At 37.7% G+C, this 16,652-nt stretch overlaps 1 protein-coding gene across 2 annotated transcripts in view; it reads right to left on the minus strand.

Moving 5' to 3' along the window:
* Positions 1-16,652, minus strand: part of LOC149844151 (Carbohydrate-binding-like fold) — an 82,591-nt gene that overhangs the window by 46,136 nt on the left and 19,803 nt on the right. Inside the window, exons 5-9 of one of the 2 annotated variants that reach the window (XM_090000348.1) lie at positions 15,731-15,795; positions 15,475-15,644; positions 12,709-12,770; positions 12,554-12,637; positions 8,374-8,533 (exon numbers count right to left, since the gene is read on the minus strand). In XM_090000348.1, the coding sequence (XP_089856474.1) occupies positions 8,374-8,533; positions 12,554-12,637; positions 12,709-12,770; positions 15,475-15,644; positions 15,731-15,795 (541 nt within the window). The remainder of the gene's footprint in view (positions 1-8,373; positions 8,534-12,553; positions 12,638-12,708; positions 12,771-15,474; positions 15,645-15,730; positions 15,796-16,652) is intronic. The other variant, XM_090000349.1, reaches the window with a different exon arrangement.

The raw sequence follows: 16,652 nt of genomic DNA on the forward strand, positions 1-16,652 counted from the left end.
AAAATATCACAATAATATTGATATTTTGGGGGAAGACGAAATTATTGGCAATATATCACCATATTTTCAAAATAATGATAATATGACGATATTGGAAAACAATTATTTTCTCTATTTTTGTAATATCGCGTATTTTGGTACTTAGTCATTTTATAATTTTATTGAAAATTTGGCTAAGTCTGTGAGAAAGATCGTTTGAGGCTCGATTTTTAGACTGAAGTCTTTGAGTCTGGGCTTGACCCAGGTCTCATCGACAAGGTCGAGGAGAGCCAAACGAAACGTGAGAAAAAGTTTTAATTTCGAACTTTAAATTCAAGCAAAATTCGAGCGAAATTCGGGTTATTTTTGGGCGAAATTCAGAATTTGATAATTTGTGTAATATATCGTTGGATGTGTCTCAAAATTTTGAGCGCAACGGTATTTTACTTTTCTCAATTCGGGTTCCGGTTGGTCGTAAAATCACGTTTTTCTGAAAATTGAGCAGTTTGTCGAAATGGATCCGGAGTTAGATCGGACTGGATCCAAGGCCTAGGATCCGATTTTTTATGGATTTGGGTTCTATTTAGGTGCTACCTAAATCTGGATTTGATCCAGGTCTTGCTCCAATTTTCGTTTTGGGTATGGATCTAAATCAAGATCCAAATCCAAGCCCCACATTTTTCCAGTCTTAAATTCAACATAAAGCCTTAATTTGGAGTTTAATAAGGTTGAGAAGCCTTCAAGGATAATTTGGTTATTTTTGGGTACCTTTAGATAAATTTTTATTAATTAATATTAATTAATAATAATTTCGGATTTTTATTCTTAGGGTTGAGTAAGACTCTTTAAGAGAGCCCTTATTCCAGCTTAAGAGAAAGATTAGGAAAGAGTTTTCAAGGGATAGGAAGTTTGTTTTGAAAAGTCAACATTTGGTAGTATTTTAAAAAAAAATAGGAAACTAAAAGGAGAGAGAGTTTCCATCTTTTAGAAACTCTTAGAGAGAGATGGAGAAAAAAAAAGGGGGGGGGGGCAACCCCTCTCCCATTCATTGCACGACAAAAATAAAGGAGAGAGAAGGGAAAAGAGAGAAAAAAAAGAAGGAATACCTTCTTCTCCAACGATCCAGCCATCCAACCCGTTTTTTCCACCATTGTTTTTTCCATTTTTCTCGATTCAAGCAAAGGTATGGGTCTCCTCTTTTGATTCTAAGTGACAAATCGAATGCCAGTTGGATTTGATGCAATATTTTGGTTGGATCTATGGAAAAACCATGGAGGTGCATGCTTTCCTTTGAATCCACGGAGGATGATCCATAGATCGTCCTCCATGGCTGATTTTTTTGTATTTTACCCCTTTTCATGAAGTAAAAATTTTGTCCATGTATAACAGAATTTTTATTCATGAAAGCAGCGGTCCTATGAGGGACCCCTATGCTAAATATTAATTTCTAATGGTGGATTTTGATATGGGCTATATATATGCATACATATAGGCGTGGAAATAATGTTATACGCATATATTTTTCTGAAAATGTGTATGTAATGATGTGTTCATTGAAAACATTAAACACATATGTACTGTGGAATAAGCAAATACAAGTAGCTTAATGTTCCTGTTAGACTTATGAACGTGCATGTGAGTTGTTTGGTTTACAGCCATGTGTGAATGTAACCATGTTTAACTCTGCATATTTAATTTAAGCCTGGAATCTGTAAACGTATGTATGTGAAATCTTGAGAATGTCTACAGTGTAACCCTGCATGATACATAGTACAGTTTGTGTTTGAAGGGAATTTTTCAAGATTTTTGCTAGTGGGTTGCTGCTTTAAATACATATATTTATATTTTTGTGTCGGTGGGTTGTCCTGCCCTGACAGCACACACACACACACACACACAGGCCCGGGTTGGGCCTGTGTATGGGCTAACTTGGCTAGCCCAGTCTGGCAGGCAGTCCGGCCCGGGGGCTGACCAAACCCGACCCAGCTGACTAAGGTCAGTTGGGCCTGATTTGGAACCCCAACCGACTGGGTCGTGCAAATCTCTTTAGAAAAAAAAAGAAAATATTAAGGGTGTTGAATCCTTGTGTTGCTTACAAAAAAAATCTTGTATTTTGTGTTGCCTTTGCATATCTCCATATTTTTGCCATTGTGAAGGTTTCAGCCATGTGCATGCTAGAACAGTTTTTTCACATGCATGTGATTAACTATTGATGTGTGACCAATGTCCAAATGTAATGTCAACTACATGGGAATTTTGTGAGCATGTGTAAAATCTAAAATTTTAGATTTGTGTTGTATATGTATTAGTTGCAAAAGAGGTATATGTTTAAAGAGATCCATGAATGTAAACTTGCGTGTGACATAAGTATGTGAATCAAACATGCATTTGCCATGAACAAATGCATTGAATTGAAGTCATGCAATTGACATGAATGAGAATTAATTGGAAGCATGCGACGAATATCAAATTGTGAACTCATGCACGTGCATATGCCCATCATTGTTCTATGCGCATCTTTAATCAGCATACATAAATGTGCATTGTGAAGCATTCAAAGGTAAGGCATTGTGGCATGTTATTCAAGGTTTTTGCATATGGTGCATCGATGATCCAAGTGAATCATCGCAGGCCTGGAGAGCCTCGAGCATTGGTTTGCTCTTTATTTATTTACTTTTAAATGCATCGCAAGAATCACATATATTTTTATTGCACTGCTCTACGTGTTTCCATGGGCAAGAGTCCCATGACGGTTCTCGCAGGGACAGATGCGAGTTTTTGTCTTTGTTTTTGCATGCTGAATTGCAAAACTCAATAATTGGCTTTTAATAAAAATATAAGGAACAAGAACAGTGTAATATACGTTCTGAGATCTCTCATCGGAAGAATGAGAATCTTAGAAATTCGGTTTTGAGGGACCACGAGGATACAAAAACTCTGTGTGCTTTATTTATTATGCCTGAACCTGATATTGAGGTTTTTTCTCCTGACCACGGATTTAGGGAGAGTCTATCACTTTACCTGGGAGTGGTTTGTTCGACATAGCTGTTGTTTTGGTATACAAAGAAAGTTGTATTATTGGATGTGGAGGTCCTTAGTGTCCTGACATTAGATATGAATGTCTAATGTTCCGAAGGTAGTTCGGTCAAGGGCTAAGTTGGGAACCCAGTAATAAAATACAACTTGTGTGCTAAGCTACCCTGAGAACTTAACTTAACCTCAGAAAATTGTACTTGTTTGGTGTATCCGCGGGCAACGGTAATTAAAAAGAAGAACTTAAATTGTATGCATTGAATAGGGCATGCATATAAAAAGAAAAACTTTAATGGAAGATAATAAAGTGTTCATGCATTGCACATAAATCATGCATATTCCTGCTATGCATTAGAATATGCATATTTTACTTGTTTCATTAATTGTTACATGTTGGTGGATGCATGATGTCTAATTTCTAATGCATATTAAATGTCTTGCTTACTTAAATTGTGATCCCTATTACTGATTAATATTCCTTCGTGCTTAATAAATGTTCTTTGTTGCATGAATGCTTAATTGAACTATGTAAATGTCATAATTGCATTCCTCTGAACTATTGCATAAAATCTTATCTGTGTTCTTTAGCTCACTTGTTTCATTAGAAGTACATGTGCTCAGGATTTCGGTTCTGACACCCTACTTCTATGATTTTTCGCAGCCGCGGGTGATCAATGAAGCGACTGGCTTCTTGGGGAGTTACGAGTGTCACGCACTTGCTAGACAGATCACAGATGGACAGTGTGGCTCTTCTTTTATTTTATTTTCGTTTCATTTAGTTGTTATTGCACTCTGCGTTTCTCATTTATGCAATTGTCTCGAGACTTATCACTTAATTTTTCAATAAAGGTTTTGTTTGGTATGGATGATAATTGTAAGCTCTATTGTGGTTGGTTGTTTATCTAATTAGGAGTGGAACTGTAAAGGCCCTAGGTCTATGGAAAGATTTTCGCAATGGTTTTAAAAAAAACATCCGCATGTTCAAGGGGTATGAGTTGGGATCATTACAATTTTAATCCTATTTTTTTCTTTTTTATACCTTACAGTGCGACGGCAATGTATAAAGCAAGACTCGATGTGCGAAACCGCACATCGAGCTAAAAAGTACGTAAGCAGTGCACGAGGTACGAAACCGTACCTCAGCTAAATAAATGCGTAAGCAAAAGCCTGTGCACGTGATAGTGCGGCGACAAAGTAAATGACATAAAGGAAAAGACAAGGATCGCAAAACTGCATCCTTGAATTAAATCGTAAGCAATAGCCTGTGCACTAAAGCGCGGCGACAAAGTAAATGACATAAAGGAAAGGACAAGGATCGCACAACTGCGTCCTTGAATTAAATGCATAAGCAGTAGCCAGTGCACTAAAACGTGGTGGCAAAGTAAATGACATAAAAGAAAGGAACTGCATCCTTGAATTAAATGCGTAAACAGTAGCCTGTGCACTAAAGCGCGATAGCAAAGAAAATGACATAAAGAAAAGGACAAGGATCACAAAACTGCATCCTTGAGTTAAAAACGTGGGTGTGTGTGTGTATATATATATATATATATATTAATGGAAGTTTAAATGTTTATTCTCAGATTAGTCCTTTCATTGTCCTTTGCACAACTTTCTCCTACCTCGAAAAATGTCGGCTATGCTGATGTTTTCGGGCGTAGGTTATCAGTGGCTCGTGCCTCGATGTGCGTGTAGAGTCTGTTGCATCAATGGGGTTCGCAATACTGCGCAAAATGATGCAATAATCTCAAAACAGTAAAACTAGCAATGCTTGGGTTCTGAGGGTCGAATCTCGAAAACAGGAGAGGGCGGGGTTGCGCCCCTGCCCAGCATCCTCGAAAGAAAAAAGGAGGGCAGAGGTTGTGTCCCTGCCCGACAGCAGAAAAAGACAAGAGGGGGCAGGGGTTGCGCCCCTGCCCGCCGGCCTGTCAAAAAAAAGAGGAAGGAGGCAGGGGCACAACCCCTGCTCACTGGCCTGACAGAAGAAGGGGAAGGGAGCAGGGGCGCAACCCCTACTCGCCGGCCTGACAGAAGAAGAGGAAGGGGCAGGGGGCACGCCCCTGCCCGTTGGCCAGACATAAATGAGGGAGGGGGCAGGGGTCGCGCCCCTACCCTCTGGCCGAAAAAGGAGGAGGCAGGGTGGGTGTCACCCCCTACCCGCTGATTGGAAGAAGAGGGAAGGCAGTGGCGACACCCATGCCCTCATGGCCGAAAAGAGAGACAGACAAAGAGTAGGGAGAAGGAGCAGGGAGGAGTGGGGGGCCGCACCCCTCCCTGGTCAGCCGAGAAGGATATAGCAGGGAGGGACGACGCCCCTCCCCTGCGAAACAGGCTGAGAGAGAGAGAGAGAAAGAGAGCAGGGAAGGGGGTAGCGCCCCTCCCCTGTGAACGAGACAGAGAGAGAGAGAGAGGGGCGGAGGGGGACGACGCCCCTCCCCTGCAACTCGAGAAGACAAAGAGAGAGAGAACAAGGAGGGGGCGACGCCCCTCCTTGCAAACCGAGGGGACAAAAAGCAGATGAGAAAGATGGAGAGAAGAGAGAGTGCAAGGATGGAGGCGCGTACCTGCAGGTCGCCGGCGTGGGGGAGGAAGAAGCGGGGTGAGAGAAGAGAGCGAGAGAATCGAGGAGAGAAGGGGGTGAAAGGGAGACTGTCAGGGAGAGAGAAGAGAGCGAGGGAGGGGTTTCCTCTTCTATGTAAGAGGAACCCTCCCCCACACGCTTATTTATAAGCACAGGAGTGGGGGAAGACTTGGGTCTAGATCCGGGTCGGATCCGAATCCAACCAGGTCTGATTTTTTTTTTTTTTGAAAAAATGGGTTTTACAATATTATCCTGATCTGTATGATTCTTGGAATTGGATCAATGTGTACGTGCAAAAAACTAAATTTAATTATTTTCCTGTGTTAATATTTTGAACTGAACAGGATCCGTTTTTCTTTCATTAGAAATTTGTATGGGGGACCGACACTGAATCCAGTCTGATAGCATATCAGTTTTTTATTTTATATATATATATATATATATATATATATATATATATATATATATATATATATTGATGTTGAACTTTGGTGGTTTACTTCCATGTTTTGTTGATGGAGCCGGTGCATTTTATATCATTAAAATAGAAATGTTAAAGTTTTTAATTAGGGAATCAGGACTTATAATAGTAATGTTGGATTCAAGGGTATCAAACTAGAATTTGATTGAGGTAGTTAAAACTCGGTTTTAGAGTCATTTAAAGTTTTGTTTTGGTTAATAAAATAGTGTTTTAAATCCAAAAGTTTTATAAACAACTTAAGTTTTTTTTTAGTCAAGCAAATATGATCTTTTTGGAGAATCTGATAAATCTGATTCTCTTTTATTATGTTAAATCTGAATCAGTTTATATGGACCTAAATTTGTTAGTATAGATCAAAATTTATATCTAGTCATCAACTTGATTTGTTTTAGCTACTTATTGATATCTATTGAAATCTGAATTTACTTAAGTTGCCTAAATCTGAAATTATTTAATCCAAGTAAATTTGATTTCCATTAGAAATTGTTAAATTTGTTCTGTTTTGGATATTTAGTCCAATCTGAAATTAATAGATGTTGAATCTGGTCGGTTATCAAAGTTTAGATTTTCGACAAAGTTTGGATTTTCGACTGATATGATAAAATCTGATTTGTATGCAAAATATGCATTCATTCACGTGCTATGAATATGCATTGATATTGTACCATGAATATAAACTTGTATATCTATGTGTGATTGTTGTTCACCGAAATATGCAATGTCATTTAAATTTCATTAAATTGTGTAGTGGTTATGTATGAACCATTGATGGGCCATTAGAAGCCAGGTGCGTATGTTGCTCATGAAATAACAAGTTTTAAATGCATTGCAAAACTCTTTTATATTGCTTTTGAATTAATTACATTGTTGAAATAGACAAGGCAAAAGCCCAAATTTGTTAATGCATGTTGATTTGCATAATTGTTCTTGTATAAAGAACCCTTAAATTAATTAAGAATGATAAAAGAGACCAAACAATGTAATAATTTGTTCTTCCTTGGTGGCCCTCTGAAAGGGTGAGAACCTCGGATGGCAGTCATGGGAGACGGTGAGGATACTAAACACCGTATGCATTGTTTTCTCCCAGAACCCGATGTGTGGTTCTTGTTCCCAGCCACGATTGTGCCACTTTACCTAGGGATAGTGTTGTTAGACTTAGCTGCAATTATTAGTATAACGATAAAGTAACGTCAACAAATGTTGATTTCCTTGTCGTCCCAATAGTTGGTGTTGATTTCTAATGTTTCGATTGATGATGTTGATTTCTGATGTTGGTCGAGGGACATGTGTAGGACCTAGTTAATAAAATAAAAATTGTATATTAAGATACCACTGGAAACTGCTTTGAACCTCGAGAATTCGGTCTGTTTTGAGTATTCATGGGTTTTATACAAGTGTGAACTTAAATGTGTTGCATTTAAGTCATGCAAAAGCAATACTGATAATTAAAGTTAAAAAGTCTTTCATGCATGTTACATTGATTCATGCATCTGTAAAATGTTTAATTTAGCATGAAATTGTTGGTTGTTTGAATTGAATTGATTATATTGAAAGCTTATTCTGAATATGTAATGTTTGCTTGGGACCTCTTAAACTTAAGTTTGATTTGATTTATGCAAAAAAATTTATTGTTCGATTTCGAGAGGGTCTCGTACGAGAACTTTGACTCTTAACTTATTTTTAAAAACCTTTTTTAGGTACTGAAGCACAGTGATGGAGGCACTGGCTTGCTAGAGGGATTGAGGGTTATAGTTTTGGTGGACCGAATTCTGACAGAGTTGGGAGTTTATTGTTTTGGGAAACTTGTTGAACCCTAAATGAGGACTTTTTAATTAAATTAAATTCATGGTTTGATTTATTTTATGTGTGAGATGTATGTTGGGTTGTGTATATTAAATCTTTAATGTGCCCCGAACCCCTGGGATATCTTTTTGCAATGTTTTAAAAATCATTTATTCATTTAAAAAAAATTGCAAAAATTTTGAAGGTCGATTTGGGGTCGTTACAAGTACACCCAAGAAAATAAGCAAAGAGTGATTGGAAAAGATGACCAAATGCCAAAAAATCTGGAAAAGATGCTACCAAGGATGAGGACTATAAGGCAAAACTAAAATTCAATCCAATAATAAACTATAAGATATTACATCTTTCTTTTTTTACCTTTTGAGAGGAAAAGGAAATATTGCATTATGAGCATACAATCATCAAGTACTGTTCATTATGTTCAGGTTGCAGTTATTAATTAAAGTAGATAAGGTCCAAAAGAATATGGTTCTAAGATTTAAATAGACATAGATACCACAAGGCACTGAGTTGAAGCTGAATCTTCCATCTGAATCAGATCTAGCATGGCAAAGGGCCCTTTTCTCCAAAGGAGCATCACCGGAACCTTGGGGGCAGTTTAACTCCAAGACATCACTAGAATAGAGATACAAATGCACCCCCAAAATTGGATTTCCCTGGCCAATCACAACAAACAGATGCCATTTTAGAAGAGATGTCAAATGCAATTTTCTGTTCAAAGTTCAAACTACCAAGCTCTCAAAAACTTCACTTATTTTCAAAATTATACAACTATCTCCAAACAGTAAATCATGGCCCATACACAGAATACTGTAAGAGAGGTTAATACTACAATAGAGATTTTGCAAACGATCATTTGAACATATTGTGTCAAACATCCTGTTTGGTAGAAAAAGCAATGATAAATACAGTGGCTTCACATATAAAGGCCAACTACATGTGATCAATCAAACTCTAGAATGTCCAAGATGCAGGCTAGAGTTCATGCTACATAAATTAAAATGCATCAAACTGGACCAACCGAGCATTAGGGACTGTCCACAATAAAGCTCCACATTTTGTTCTATCTGCTTTTTACTTTGCACAAAAGACACAACCAGTTTGTGGATAACAGAACTACAAGAAAGTAAAATGATTCCCCAACCTGACAAGGATCAAGGTCTAGAGACAGAACTCATGAACCAAGCCTCCAACCAACAATATTAGGACAGTCCATTTGGTTTTTTCATTGTGTTCCCAACAGTCAATATGATGCAGATCAGAGCAACACAAATAGGAGAGTTCCAACTTCCAACATATAGCTGAGTCTATCTAACCAGTCCAATTTCCTTACCATTGTTATGATTTTACTAATCTCAAACGCATAAAATTAATGTCAGGTACCATATCTGGCAATTATATTTTGTTTTTTCTCATTTAAAGACGGGCAATAAACATTGCATGATTACATTTTTCGCATGAATGCAAGGAGGAAATGCAAAGGGAAGAACTCAAAAAATGTGGAGCGCTAAACACTAGAGCATATTATTCAAGTAAAGAAAAAAGAGAGTACATTAGTCAACCCTTTTTTTTGAGGATGCATAATAAAAGAAACAAAGGAGGACTAATTAGTACCCCTAACATCTAAAAAAGAAATAGACTAAAATGCACCAACTATACATATTTCCAATAATGTACATAACAAGCAAGGAAATACCAACTGTGTCCCTAAGCACAACCAACCTATTATTTTTACACTCCCTCAAATTCAAGATGGTTAAAAGGGTGCCATTCTGAGTTTAGTGCACATAATGGCTATCTATCTTAATATGTTTGGTATGTTCATGGAACTCTGGATTCTAGTGTGTGTGTGCAGGAGTGTGACTAATTATTACAACGCAATAGAACAAGGTAATATGACACCCATGTTCTTAAGAAGCTGGCGCAGCCTAACAATCTTAGTTGTGGTATGTGTCATAGCTCGGTATTCTGTCTATGCAGTAGGCAAAGCTCGTGTTGTAAGTATTTTAGTGTCATACAATAAGCTACAATACATAACATATGTACAAGGTAAAACAATATAACACACACCCGTATCGCAATTCGGATGTGTATCGTATAATATTATACCATGGAGGGTGTACCGTATGATACATGATTGATGCAACTTAAGTTGCATTATTTTCTTTCTTAAAACAAAAAAAGGGCCCTTAGGGCATTGATACATGATTATCATGGAAAACGATGAGTGGGGACTTGCTAAGCAATTTGAGATAGACTTGGGAGTGTTAGAATATTTCTTGGTAATGTAGGTTGTCTCCAAAAGCAAGTATTTACTATCTCAACACAAGTATACTTCTAAATTGGTGGCCAGAAGATGACATCAACAATGCTAATACACACATTGAGGCCAATTCCAAGCTTCGACCAACTAATGGACAATTATTCAAGGGTCATACAATATATTGTCAATTGGGAGAGACCTTAATATACTTGACTATTTCTAGAACTAAATTTAATAAGTTAGTTTATGAGTACACCACGATTGATTCATATGACAGGTGTATTAAGGATTACTCACTATATTCAAGATACCATGCACTATGCTTATTATTCACATTATCATCTCCACTTGGCATATTTTGAGATGGCATTCAACCACATGTTTTTGTTCCTTGGTGACTCAATTTGGTGAAAAAGCAAGCAGCAGCAAATGATTGCATTGTCTACCACAAAAGCACTGTATAAGGCCATGATCCAATCTACAGCAAACCTTGACTTTGTTAGCTCCTTGAGGACGTGCATGTCAAATTAGAGAAAAGCACTCCACTACACTGTGCTATCTAGAGTGCCATGCATCATCAAGCACATTGAAAAAGATTGTCATTTCACATGGCCACTAATATCTAGATGGAGTCATCTCTTCACACTATATGAAATCTACACAACATACTGCAAATTTCTTTCACAGTAAGTCAAAACACATCTTGATTTTGCTCTCTCATCTTCAAACCACAATGATTTTCCATGCATCATAAGTTTGAAGGAGAGTATGAAAGTATAGTGTGTAAATTAGTTCATATCATACATATGTGTGTATATGTAGAGTAGGGTTATTTTGTTATTTTTATTATTTATGAGGATATTTCTATCTTGTGTCGGTCCTTTTTTTGTCAACTAGTTCTTTAAATAAGGGCATTTTATTCCATCATGTAAATTAGAGTTGTTACCAGGGGTCGACCCTTATAATGGGGGAACGTGTAATAATCCAAGAATGAATGAAGACATTCTGAATCCTCCGCTAAAACTCCCTCTATCGTAGTTGAAGACAGTGATCAAAACTTCAGGAGCTTAATATGTATTATATTTGCCAGCTATGACTATTATTCTTTGAAATGGTTATCAAGATATTACAATGATCAAATTAAACTTGCACTGCTAGTTTATTACTTTAATTTATTCTATGAAGAGTGGATTAACTTTTTATTCACAGCATAAATGGACAAATTGCTACATGAAATGAGTCCACCAGGCCTAACTATAGAATGAAACCAATCAACCAAATATAGGTTGACTTTACAATTTTACGAGTACGACTTCTTCTAATTTTTTTTATTTCTTGCACATCTTCTAATGCTTATCATAGCATCAGCTACATCAAAGTGATGAATCAAGAACATATTTTCTTTATTTATCTCACTATAATCCTATAACTGGAAACTAAACAATAAATCATATATTTCCCACCCACATCCCCATCTTTCAGAAAATTCCATTTCACATTGCCTGCACTCATAATGTAATTCCTATCTATATCCCGCTAATTGAACCTCCAACCTACTCAATTAACTGCAAAAGACTTAGTTGAGACAGAAAGTCTGTGTACCAAAAACTAAGTGTACGTTAAGAATGAAATAATATTTACACGAAGAGGAACAAATTTACTATCAATATCATCAACAATTTCTGGAAACAACCAATCATGTACTCAAGAGAGCTGGAGCTAAGGGACAACGTGGCCTTGAGCACCATATTTGATAATTGTGTTCCATACAGCCCAAGAAATAAGTTTTCAGTTCTGGTTGCAATATGTGATAGAAAATGAAGTTTTTTAGACACTTCTTTTGGTTGAACCTGATTGCTAAAATAAAGAAACCAAAATTTTATATTTCCAAAATATTCAGTAAACCCTTCTTGTAAAAGTCTAAAACAAGGTCAGCATTTTGTTAGTATTGGATAATGGTTCAATAACTCAGTGTCAGTGCAGATGGGAGCATCACCACCATTATATACTTAAAGTTTATTAGGAAATGTCACATGCATAAGCTGCAGAAGAATGATACACATAAGTAAGAAAGTCCTGCGACTATTATGACTATTACTGGAGTCATTCTGTCATTCATAACAACTCTAAACAAAAGGCAGTGGTGGCTTCAAGAATTCATAAGTCCTCAAAGCACGTTTTATTGACCACAGGAGGTCAGTCCAAGTCTTCCAAGTAAACACTACTACAGAGTAAAACTAATCAATTGTTGAATCACTAACAAACTGATTGTGGAGATTGAACCTCCAGAAAAAGCAGGCTCAACCACATTGATGAATTTAAAAGTTCAACACATGGAGCCCAACTAAGGCCAATGATGTCATCTGCATTAACAGCATAAATCATCATAAGACAGTCATTGTGAGAGGAAAACCTGAGCTGTTACAAAGCCATTTATGTTATATCCAGGAACGAAGAAGACATCGTCTACCACACCATTCCCAAAGCCTAATTCCACCTGCAACAGCAGAAAATTATCAGAAACAACAGAAAAGTATATTTGACAAAGACAAAATAAAAGAAGCATACCTCTGAGGATCCTCTAACTTCGACATTTAAATCTGGATGTGAAGCATGCAGTTTGTATTTTCCTGCAACAAGGCTACAAATAGTCATATTCCAATTTATTGAGGAAGCCTGTTAAAGGTCAGTTGAAGAAACCTGCACTCTGGATAAATGCTAAGAACCGATGACAAATATAGAGTGTAAGTGAAAAGTTATTACAATTGGAAACCAAACAAATATGCATGATCATGCTAGAGTTCTACCCAGAGGAGTTGACAAGAAAGAACGCCCGAGTCGTATCACTCCCGCAGAGAATCAGAAGAATGAACCCTTAGTATGTTGAGGTAATTTTCAACAGGAAGATGACTTTCGCCTCAACCACTACATTGGCACTTGCAAAGCACTTGGATTGTGTGATAGCAATATGACGCAACTGTTAGGGGTTGACATCATGTAAACAGAAACACAAAGGAGATCCCTACCTATCAGCCAGGTTCAAAAAGCAAAGACTAATGTTGATAGTTGCAGCAAAGCCGATGAAAGTACTGTCAGGCTTTGCAACATCTTGTGGAACCAATAAGCAGCAGGCCTTACAACACAGGTTCCACTCAGCAGGCAAAGTCAATAGAGAACAGACACCATGGATCTATGCCATAGGGATCAGCAGTTTGAGGCCTACTGCCTTGACTGACTTTGAAAAACAGAAGTTCCATTAATCTCAACCATTCAATGGAAATACGATGAATTGGTCAGAGACTCTGCGTCCATGTGACAGAAGTATAACAAGGATAGAAAAACCACAGGCAACAAAGTTCAGGAAGTAGAGCATAATTTGGTGATTGCGGCAAAGCTCACATAAGTGCCAGACTTCCAAATATCTTCTGAAACCTATGAGCAATCCTCCACAATTGACAATGTGCTCAGCAAACAGATTGAACAAAGTGAAACTTTATGATAAGCTTTGCTTCACCCTTGCATATTAACTAGCCTGACCATGATGGAGAGGAAATCCATTCATCCCCCACAATTTTATGGCAATAGAAAAAGTTGTAAGATCCACATGATAACTGCATACTTCACTTGAAATTGTTATGGGCTAGATTTACAAAACAATGATAGAAAACCATGTGACAGAAGTATAACAAGGATAGAAAAACCACAGGCAACAAAGTTCAGGAAGTAGAGCATAATTTGGTGATTGCTGCAAGGCTCACATAAGTGCCAGACTTCCAAATATCTTCTGAAACCTGTGAACAAACAGCAATCCTCCACAATTGACAATGTGCTCAGCCAACAGATTGAACAAAGTGAAACTTTATGATAAGCGTGACCATGATGGAGAGGAAATCCGTTCATCCCCCACAATTTTATGGCAATAGAAAAAGTTGTAAGATCCAAATGATAACTGCATAGTTCACTTGAAATTGTTATGGGCTATATTTACAAAACAATGAACTGGACATCTGACAGGTGGTAATGGAATTGGAGAAGAGTAGGCCACATATCCCAATAGAAAGAGACCAACATTGGCTACTAACTGTAAGGAATCTAGTTGAAGGCAAATGCTACAAGCTGTTTTGAACTTCAAAGTATGAAAGTAGATAGATACTTTAAGGGGGCTGTTTGGATGACAGAGGCAAAGCCTGAGTTTTGAAAAACTCAGGTTCTGCCTAAAACCTGGTTTGTTGCTAAAAACCAGGTTTTTTAACCTATTTGAATGACCAAAAACGTTTCAGGTTTCTGGTCATCAAAAACTTTAAAAGTAATAATAAAAAAAAAGGCTGGACAGACACCAGCTGGGATGGTGTCGCTCGGCAAGGGTGGCACAATCCTGACCATTTCCCAGCTGGTGACTGGCCGGGAAATGGCCAAAATGTCATAAAAACAAAAAAAAAAAAAAATGTTAGCCCGGCAAGGGTGACACCATCCTGGCCGGTGGGTGGCCGAAAAATAGCCGGACACCTAAAATCGAAAAAAAAATAAAAAAACAAAGTAAAATCTACGTCCATTTTCCAGCCGGTGGGTGGCCGGAAAATGGCAGGACGGCCATAAAATTAAAAAAAAAATCCCAGCCAATTTCGGTGGGCCACCAAACAGCTACCACCCTAGCCAAGAGGTACCAGTCCGATCATTTTCCGGCCAGTGGACGGCAAGAAATGACAGAACGATGGTCGGGTAGGGACTGAGGTGGAGGAGGGGGCTGTTGAGGGGTTAAAGGGCCCTCCCTCGATGAACCAAGTTGTCAACTTGATGGGGGCCATTGTTTTAGTTAAGCAGGTTTTGGCATCACCCAAACGAAGCCAAAACCTAGTTATTCCCTCAAAACTGGGTTTTGGGCGTCATCCAAACAGTACCTAAAGCACGGAAGTACATCGACACTTCAAGAGCTACTGAAAAGTACAGAGGTACAGCTCTGGAGAATGTCGGATGGCATGGTTGAGCAAAAGTTGCATCCAATGAACTCCATCAGGTAAAGTCCATAGAGAAAAACATGTAAATGCCAGAATTGACTTGTATTTTATTCATCTTTCACCTGCTTTTACCAGCACCACTATCACGATGTTTACCCTGATGCAGATTCAGGCAACATTACAGAACCCAAGCTGGGTTATAGCCATGTTCTAATCCATATTTGGACAGTTTTCATCCTTATTGCAATCAACTCTAATTCAAGTATTCATCCAAAACAAAAAAGCAACCGCAAGTACTGCATTAACACAGGTTCCCAAGGAAAGTCAACAAGCAAACTGACGAATGCAAGTTAATCAAGAGAAAGTGAAGGACAATGACCTGGAACGATGTTCGTGAAGTAGTAAGCCCCTGTCAATGATGTAAATGTAGAAGAAATAATCTCATCTGTAAATGATATAAGCTCCACTTTGACATTGGAAGGTCCCCCATTTTTTAAGTGGCAACTTTCTCCTCCAATGGCTCCCAGTACTCTCCCAGACAAATTAAACCTACAAAACATACTCCCTGTAAGACCATACAATAAGTGCAATGTTAAACAAAAGGTAAGGCCTCTTTGATGGCAGAAGAAACAGACCCTGTGAACTGAAAATTGATGTCTGCATTTGCATTGCACCCAGTGTGGTCAATAATGACAGGGACCTGCGTTAGTGCATCACATTACAAAAAAGGTCAATTTTCATGCAACAAATTTTTTTTGGGTGGTATGTAGTGTAATGAAGTATGCAGAATTACAAATAACAAAAGTGCAAAGTACATACAAGTCCAATAATGGACAATTACAAAGAAGATAGACAAGCACTCAAGTGCACAAACAAAAGTTCACTAAGAGACAATGCCAATAGCTAATAAAAAGTGAACAATAATGAAAAGTGAGGAGGAAAGCAATATACAACAAGTGGGGATTACTCTCCTATTTATATACAAAAGAAGAGGGGGAGACCATTGGGAGCTCCCCTTCATAGAGTCGTTGGGGAGCTCCCAACGATCATATTTAAGACCGTAGGGGCCCCAACGACTCTATGGAGTGGAGGGCCCAATGTAACTAGAAAGAAAAAGAAAAAAAGAAAAAAGAGACAAAATTGGTGTTTTTAATATACAACTTTTATTACACATGTAAAAAGACAAAAATGCCTCTATCGAGCAATCTATTATAATATAGGTTTATATATATATATATATATATATATATATATATATATATATATATATATATTGACACTCTCCCTCAAACTTTACGAGGAAAGAACCGAAAGTTTGCTAAGAAGAAAGAAAAAACAAGGAGCAAGAAAAGCTTTGGGGAAGAAATCAGTCAGTTGGTACTTCGAAGTGACATACGGCAACGTAATACTTTCTCTCAGATATTCATCACGAATATAGTAGCAATCCATCTCAATATGTTTGGTTGCCTACTCCCCTAGAGGATATATTCTCTCTCAAATGAAATTAGTTGCTGACATATGTGCTAAGTCAGAAGTTTCAGATAAAAAGAAGGTGGA

This window comes from Nuphar pumila, chromosome 3 (genome assembly GCF_984573655.1).
Source record: "Nuphar pumila chromosome 3, dmNupPumi1.hap1.1, whole genome shotgun sequence".
Classification (NCBI taxonomy): domain Eukaryota; kingdom Viridiplantae; phylum Streptophyta; class Magnoliopsida; order Nymphaeales; family Nymphaeaceae; genus Nuphar; species Nuphar pumila.